The 9,190-nt window shown below is 41.1% G+C and overlaps 1 protein-coding gene across 1 annotated transcript in view; it reads left to right on the plus strand.

The window, feature by feature from the left end:
* LOC110963021 (intermembrane lipid transfer protein VPS13C) overlaps positions 1–5,232 on the plus strand; it is a 104,373-nt gene extending 99,141 nt beyond the window's left edge. The window contains 5 exon segments of the mRNA XM_051941096.1: positions 1,680–1,794; positions 3,862–3,972; positions 4,065–4,184; positions 4,283–4,366; positions 4,448–5,232. Coding sequence (XP_051797056.1) covers positions 1,680–1,794; positions 3,862–3,972; positions 4,065–4,184; positions 4,283–4,366; positions 4,448–4,549 — 532 coding nt within the window. The 3' untranslated portion in view covers positions 4,550–5,232.
* The last annotated feature ends 3,958 nt before the right edge of the window (positions 5,233–9,190 follow it).

Consider the following 9,190-nt stretch of genomic DNA (forward strand, 5'->3'; position numbering starts at 1 on the left):
CTCACATGCTGTCCATTTCTTCTGATCCTCCTCCAGATGGTTCTGCTTCTTTATTGGAGTCCAGCTGTGTTTAATTAAACTGATTGGACCTGATTAGGAAAGGCACACACCTGTCTATATAAGACCTTACAGCTCACAGTGCATGTCAGAGCAAATGAGAATCATGAGGTGGAAGGAACTGCCCAAGGAGCTCAGAGACAGAATTGTGGCAAGGCACAGATCTGGACAAGGTTACAAAAGAATTTCTGCAGCACTCAAGGTTCCTCAGAGCACAGTGGCCTCCATAATCCTCCAATGGAAGAAGTTTGGGACGACCACAACTCTTCCTAGACCTGGCCGTCCAGCCAAACTGAGCAATGGTGGGAGAAGAGCCTTGGTGAGAGAGGTAAAGAAGAAGCCAAAGATCACTGTGGCTGAGCTCCAGAGATGCAGTCAGGAGGTAGGAGAAAGTTCCACAAAGTCAACTATCACTGCAGCCCTCCACCAGTCGGGGCTTTATGGCAGAGTGGCCCGACGGAAGCCTCTCCTCAGTGCAAGACACATGAAAGCCGCATAGTTTGAAAAAACACATGAAGGACTCCCAGACTATGAGAAATAACCTCAAAATGTCTGTCCACCAACGTTCACCATCCAACCTGACAGAACTGGAGACGATCTGCAAGAAGAATGTCAGAGGATCCCCAAATCCAGGTGTGAAAAACTTGTTGCATCATTCCCAAGAAGACTCATGGCTGTACGAGCTGAAAAGGAGCTTCTACTCAATACTGAGCACAGGCTCTGAATACTTCTGACCATGTGATATTTCAGGTTTTCTTTTTTTAATAATTTGCAAAAATTTCTACATTTGTTTTTTTTCTGTCAAGATGGGGTGCTGAGTGTACATTAATGAGAAATAAAAGGAACTTTTTGATTTTGGCAAATGGCTGCAATGACACAGAGTGAAACATTTCAAGGGGTCTGAATACTTTCTGTACCCACTGTAAGTTTTGGGGTTTTTCTAGTTCTTCTGGCTATGGCCCACAGTATCCTGTGTGAAGGTTCAATAAACCAGCAGAGAACCAGACAAAGTCTTACTCATTCATCACAGAGGGTCACTACAACATGTTGACCTGTTTTTACATTGTGACCCATGTTGGTCGGTGTTTCTGTTCCCAGCATTTTATTCTGTCTAGTTTCACTTCCATGGAGACGCTTTCCTTTTCTTCCAAGCATCAGAAGATTCTGACTTACGCTGGGAGCCATAATGAAGGTAAAAAGTTAGTGAATGTAGCACAATCCAAGGTGGAGTACAACCAGAGAATGGAAACAAAGGAGTCTGATAGCGCCGCGTGACGACGTATTCATCCGCTCTGCTCGTCAGCTAGTTCCATGAAACCAGTTCTGATGTAACAAAACGCTGTAGGTCGAGGACGCCGTAAACCGAAGACTTCCGTATAAATGTTTATACTAATCTTCATTTTACTTTCACACTAACATTTATACCAATATTCATGTTAATGTTCATGTTAACATTCGTGTGAGAGTTTGTCTTGACGTTCATGCTAATGTTCATGCTAACATGGCTTCAGGGAGCAGGAGGAGCTTTTTGAGTGGAGAACAGAGTTTCACTGGAGGTGAACAGCAAAGTGAGTCTGTAAACAGGTGACAGAGCTGTGTGTGTGTGTGTGTTGTGGTTTCAGAGCGGCCGAATCGACGGAGGAAGTGACCAAACTGCGTCCGGTGCGACTGATCCGGGAGGACGGGATCATCCGACCGTACGACCTGATGGAGTCGCAGGGTTTTGACCTTTTCCAGGTTTGATCAATTTCTCTGGAACATGATGTCACTTCCTGACAGGAAGAGTTCTGCGTTAAAAATTACCTAACCCTAACTACCACTAGCTAACTCTAACCCTAACTACCCCTAACACATCCGCTGGAAAAAAAAATATGAGGGAGAACACTGCAGAGGTTAAAGATTCAGATTCATTTATTAATGGCCACACATCAAAGTTGGTGGAATTTGTTTCCGGTACAGCATTTCATGCTCACATCTACCGTGTCATTAAAAAATACAATGAACAATACAATACTAATACAAATGCATGACAAGAAACAAACAAAGCACAACAGGTCACATCAGGGCATTGATTTGTTTAGTGTCCGTATGGCTATGGGAAAAAATCAGCAAGATCAGCTCAGTAAACCCAAATCTATCCGACAGCTTTGTTTACACTGAAAATACACAGAACAGGGACGGAAACACTGGGAGGACTGTGGACACACTGCCAACTCATAGTAGAAGTACTTTGTTAAAGTAGAAGTACTCGGTTACAGCGTTGTGGATTCTTGTTTCTTCTTCTGACCTTCTTCTTTCTTCTTGTCTTCATGCAGCCTGAGGAGGACTAATCATGGATCAACTTTATCATTCAAGTGCTTTCAAAGACTCTAAACTCTCTCTGTTCTGTCTGTGTCTAGTTAAAGATACTCTAATGTTTCAGATTAATCCATCAGTAATATTCCAGATTAATCAGTAATATTCCGGATTAATCAATAATATTCAGTCATTTATCGATGAGATCGTTCAGCTCTATGCATGCTAAAACTATTATCTCCACTCATACCTCAGCTCTCAGTTTATTTCTGCTTTTATTGGTTTTATATTTCCATTTATATTATTTATAAATCATAATTTATACGACAGTTTTCTTTATTTTACTATTTATTATTTATCCAAAGCAGAACACAGGCAGTGGAGATAATTTTCTATGAAGCGATGATAAACATCTGCGGTAGATCTTATTTTTTTTGTACGTTTGTCATCCTGAACTTGTACATAAATATGCTGTTGAATATTGTGTGTGTTTGTATCAGTGGGTGTGATGGCATGACCTTTGACTGTGTGACGTCTTACTATCTGTGTTCAATAAAACTTCTGTCCTTCTTCGCACGCTGCTGTTTGGTCCATGGAGACGATGGAGAGGTCATAAATAAGCTCATTAGAATTCCCTCTGAGCTGGATTCTGTCTTTACCTTCAAACACAGACTTCGTCCACAACGCTGCTGCTGTTAGCCCTCTACCCCATTAAAATGATCACCTAAATGACCTTTTATCTGCCAGGAACTGTAAAAACAGAAAGAATCCTCTGGTTTCCAACTTTCCCATGGCCCTTGAACATATCGTGTGTAACCTGTGGTTTTGTCTGGAAAGTTAAACTCTGAGCTTAAAATCATGATGTTCTATCTCACTTCTCTTTTGAAAATCACCAGAAATGCAGCAGATTCTATAAAAACCTTAAAAACCTCCTCCTGGTTCTGGTTCTCCAGGTTGAACTGCAGGCAGTGGTTTCCTCAGAGAGACTGAAATAAAGTCAGCAGAAACAGAGAGCAGAGGAGCAGGTTGTTGGAGATCCATCCAGCATGGAGGAACATCTACAGATGATGAGCAGAGTAGAGAGGAAAAGTCTGGAGACATGGAGATAGAAAAACCTCAAGGAGACAGCATTAGTTCAGAGTTTAACATCTGAGGATCCCTGGTGGACACGATGGTTCCGGTTTTTATGTGTTTATAAAGAAATTCAACTTTAGTTTTTTTCTGTTCTCTGGTTTCCATCATTGTACTGACAGAAAACATCCCATCATTCTCTCTCCTTCTTCATGATGTTCTGGTTCCTCAGAGCTGCAGGACTTTAGATTAAAATGATCCACAGTGAGGAGAAGGTTAAACTCAGTAACTGCTCAGGGTTCAGTATCTGCTGGTCCCAGATTGTTTAATCCCAGATCCACGTTAAACAACAGCTGATGTTCAGCAGAACTAAACCTGCTTCAAGATCAAACTCCAGATGAGAGATGAGTTAATGTTGGAGTGTTTTTGTGTTTCCAGCGTTCTCAGATCAAACAGCTGGAGGGAGAAGTGTTCAGAGATCACTGTCAGTATCCAGGACACCGCAAGACCAACATCATCGTCACCAACAGGTCCAAACTCCAGCTGTTTGTTCATTTACACCGTTTAGTCTTTGTTCTTGTTGTTTGCACTGTTGTTGTTGTTGTTGTTTGTTTACACTGTTTGTTGTTGTTGTGTAGGAGGGTTTTTGCGTGAAGGAGATCGACTTTGTGGGTCACTTCAACAAAGAGTGGGAGTGTTTGTTTGAGAACTTCTATCGTCCTCCAGCAGTGACAGGTTCTGAGCTGAAGATTTACTGCAAGGTACTGAAGCAAACGAGAGAACAGTCAGTGGTTTTATTGTTTATTTTGCTGTCTTTTCAATTGTTTTGTGTTTATTTGTTTGTGTTATTGTGCTACAGGAGCAGCAGAAGTTAAAGCTTCCAAAGAGAGACGGTCAAGAACCAACGAGGAACCTTCAGCTCCGAGACCCCAGAACTGCTCAGGTTAGTGTGTGTGTGTGTGTGTGTTAACTACATGTTTTCTGTGTGGGCCCTACCTTACCTGGTTGCTATGGTTACCTACAGAAGCTGCACATGGCCATCTCTGATGCTCAGACGTCGCAGCAGCAGCACCTCATGGCCAGACAGAAGTCGCAGCGCTTCCTGAAACTGAGCAGCAAACAGTGAGGTTAGCATGCTAACTAGCATGTTAGCGCTGTAGCTGACAAAGTTTAAGAAAATTAAAGCTCAGCATCTGCAGCTCTAACATCTTTTACTCTGAAGGTTCTGATGTTTTCCTGTTTGCTGTCTCAGCAGATTTTTTTTTATTTCTGAAATAAAGACAAAGTTTCTGTCCTAAAGAGTGAAATGTCAGCTGATATGAGCAGAGAGCTGATGGTAAAAGTCAGAACCTTTAAACTCTGACCAGATGAATGTTTTGTTGCTTTTTTCTGCTCATTTGATCCCCACTGCCCCGTGTTGGAGATGAAGCCATGAAAACCTGCTGCACTAAAGAGAGTTTACTTTACTCACTGTTATTCATTTTCAGTTAAACACAAAGATCTGAAATAATAATTCTGTATGATTACAGAAAAGAGTAGAACTACAAGAAACAAATGAGGCTCTGAGATGAAACCTCTGTTAAAGTTCAGGGTTCATTGGAAGAAAAAAGACTTGTTTTCTTTAATCTGCAGATCTTTGTTGAAAACTGAACAATGGAAAATGAAGAAGTTGCATTTAAGTCAGACCTGCTGAGAAGAAATGTTTTCACTTTTATTTTTACATCTTTGCTGGAACCAAAAGTCTGTTTGTGTCTCATGTTGATGTCGGGGAAGAGTGAAGGAAAATAAAACTCTGACCTGGAACCTAAATCCTCCTGTAAAGATGAGATTTACTCACATCTGGTGACACTTTCTATTTTGTGAGCAGAATGATGTTGGTTCTGACTTCTACTTCATACCTTTAGAATCAGTGAATGCAGCCAGAATCCTCAATACTTCTGATGACATCACCGCTAACCGTTAGCTTAGCAGCGTTCGCTGTCTGCAGGACGTTTGACGTCCAGGAGAAGGTTCTGATGGTACACGACTACGATCAGCTGATAAATCACTGGCAGCTGCTGTTCTGTGGTCAGGAAAAGAATTAATCATTAGTGTAATTAATTAATCATTAGTGTAATTGATCAATCATTACTGTAATAATTTTTATTGTAATTAATTAATCAGTGTAATTAAGCAATCATTAGTGTAATTAATCATTCTTGTAGTAATTAATCATTAGTGTAATTAATAGTGTCATTAATCATGAGTGTCATTAATTAATCAATAATTTGTAATTAATTATTAGTGTAATTAATCAATCATCAGTGTAATGACCAAACTGCAGTCAAGCGATTCCTGATAACTTTAGTGATCTGAGTTCTTGAACATTCATCGGCTGTATGTTTCATAAACGGGATTAAAGCCGTTTCCATCGTCATGGTTACATGTTTACTTTCTGTCCTGCAATAATATTTTAGTTGTGTTGTTTTCTGTGGCTCAGAGCAGCCTGATTTTCTCATCTGTTTCCTGTTGTCACTGCCAACAGCAGCTTGTTTCCTCCTGTTGGACCTAAACTCAGTCCAACTTCATTTATTCATTCCGAGCCAAAAGGAGGAAAGAAAAAAGTTCACAAGCTACAGCCTTTGATTCAATGATTTTTTAGAAAAAGTTTCTGTTAGTTTCTGCTGGAGTTTCAGATGAGGATGAATAAAGAAAACTTTATCGAACACAGGAGAGAAGACAGAAAATAAGAAAAAATGGAGACAATGGAGGGAAGAAATAATGAGGTGGAGACATGCTCAGGGGGCGGAGCCTAGCCCAGCTGACTGAGGGGAAGGTAGTCACCTGGAAGTCTATCTCAGGTTCACCTGGACAGGTAACAGTCTATCACAGGTTCAGATCTGCTGGTCAATTCTAACACTGATTGCTTGGGACTAACAGAGACTTGGCTTAAATACTCATCTCCAGAAGCCTTGGTTAACATGCCAGGCTATAATGTTTTTAGAAAAGACAGGGTTAAAGAGAAAGGTGGGGGGGGGCTCTGCTGTACATTAAAGATACCTTGAAATGCAAATAGATTGAATGGCAAGAGGAAGTTCTGCTGGAATGTGTCGGGGTGGAGGTTACATTATCAGCTGAGATGTCCTTTATTCTAATCTGTCTGTATCGCCATCCATCTGCTAAGGTAGACTTTTATACTCAGCTAAAATCTGTGTTTAATGTCTGTGATTTTAACAAGGAAGTAATTGTTTTTGGTGACTTAAATGTTAACTGGGACAAAACAGGATAGGAAAAATCTTAAACAGGCCGGCAGAGTGGCCGTCTTGTAACTGGAAGGTTGTCGGTTCGATCCTCGGCCCGTCGCGCTCATGTCGAGGTGTCCCTGAGCAAGACACCTAACCCCTAATTACTCCTGATGGGTTGTGGTTAGCACCTTGCATGGCAGCTCCCGCCATCAGTGTGTGAATGGGTAAATGTGACATATCATCATGTAAAGCGCTTTGGATAAAAGCGCTATATAAATACAACCATTTACCATTTGATCAGTACAACCTCTCACAGCTTGTGCAACAGCCCACTAGAATCACTAACCACTCCAAAACTAGATTAGACTTGGTCTTCACAAATACAGCCGAGAGAATTAACAAAACGTACAATTATCTCACCGGCATATCAGATCACAATATAATCTTTTTTCTAGAAAACTAACGAAACAACGTCATGACAAATCACTCAGGTCTAAAACATATATTATTAATATACCAACAAACCAACAACAAAATTTTGCTGCTGCCCTAGAAAGACTGGAGTGGAGTGATATTTATCAGTGCAAGGATATCGAGACCGGCTGCAACATGTTTCTGGCCAAAATAAATAGTGGAAACCTTCACCACTAGGGGAACCTATAGGAAAAGGCAGACAGTTTCCCTGCCTTGGATTGATGATGATTGTAGAAGCCTGATGAAAAGGAGAGATCAGCTACTGAAACAATCACTAAACACTGGCCTATCTACAGATCGACAGAAATTTACCCATATAAGAAATAAGGTAACACATTATATAAGGAAGGCCAAAGCAACCTTTTTCATTAAGGTCACTGAAGGTGCAAAGGGTAATGGGAGAAAGTCTGGCAGCACATCAATAAATTAATGGGTAAACAGAGTAACCAAAACAGCTAGAACGAAAAATTAATGGTGATCTGGTAAAGAACCCCCATACCCTTGCCAGCAAGTTAAATTAATTTTTCTTGAATTTTGTCTCTGAGATAACTAAAATTTTTAAACCCTCTGAATTTTTAACTAGGGCCATTAATGAGACACAACCCATTTTTAGATTAGAAGAGATCTCAGAGGCTGAAATAAAAATTGTCTAAGGTCTAAAATGCTCCAAAGCCAAAGATGTCTTTGGGCTTGACACAATTTTCCTAAAAAATAATATAAAGTCTATATTGCAGCCAATCACACATCTGATAAATCTGTCAATTACACACAGCACTGTACCACTGATGTGGAAAATGGCCGTGGTAACCCCAATTTTTAAATCTGGGTCCAGATCCGACATGGGCAATTATAGGCCCATCAGCATATTCCTGTCATTTCAAAAGTGGCTGAAAAATGCATAGCCAACTTGATCATTAAACATCTTGACAATAGCCAGACACCATTGCATCCTATGCAATTCGGGTTCCGTGTTCGCCACTCCACAGAATCAGCCAACTGTTTTTTTCATTGAAAGGGTAAAAGGTCTGCTGGATAGGAATTCCTGTGTTGCTGCTGTTTTTCTAGATTTGAAAAAGGCATTTGACACAGTCAATCATCGAATTCTTCTGTCAAAATTGACTCATTTTGGAGTTCCGGTGGCGATGTGGAGAGGAGAGGCTGTGTGCTGAAGAGGCTGCGATGCTCCAACTATACTTGTCAAATAAAATATGTTAAATGAACTATTTAATGTAACTCAAACATCAGTCTGAAAAGGAAAACTTATGAAGAGGTCGAAAAATCCACGTGGGAGGAACAATACAGGTCTGAAAATCGACAAACTCCTATCAACGCCACCTCAAGCTAACCGAATGGCTGAAGCTAAGGGTGCAGCTACAGCTAGCAACATGTCGACAGCTAACAACACGGAGGCAGACAACTCCGTTATATTAAAAGAAATTCGTAACATGAACCAAAGCCTACAACAACAGATACAGAAAGTGGGTGAAGACGTGACAACAATCAAAGTAAGCCTGGATTCATTGCAAGCAGATGACGCTAAGCTAGGCTCCAGAACCAGCGAAGCAGAGGCCAGAATCTCACAGCGAGAGGATGAGAATACACAGCTTGTCAATAAATCACAAAGTATGGAGAATAAAATCACACAACTCCAAACTCGCATTAAATACCAGGAAAATTACAGCAGAAGAAACAACATCCGCGCATTAAAGGTGTGCCAGAAGATACAGAGAAAGGACAGAGTATGGAGGAATTGTTGCAGTGTTTGTTTGCAGACACAGCAGAGGACCCCGCCGACATGATCATCGAGAGGGCCCACTAGACACCGACAACTCGTTCTCCACCAGACCGATGAAACATTGACCCCGGCCACGGCACATACTGGTGAGAGTCCTCCGATTCACTGACAGAGAAAAGGTACGCTTTAGAGCAAAGGAGCTGGGACCATTTCAGTGGAAGGACAGCAAGGCTGACTTTTTCCCATACTTTTCCAAGGATGTACAGGATAAGAGGAATACATTTACAGAGGTCAGATGTATGTGCATGAAGTAGAGACTGCAGTACTCGATGCA

The sequence above is a fragment of the Acanthochromis polyacanthus genome, chromosome 2, assembly GCF_021347895.1.
Source record: "Acanthochromis polyacanthus isolate Apoly-LR-REF ecotype Palm Island chromosome 2, KAUST_Apoly_ChrSc, whole genome shotgun sequence".
Classification (NCBI taxonomy): Eukaryota; Metazoa; Chordata; class Actinopteri; family Pomacentridae; genus Acanthochromis; species Acanthochromis polyacanthus.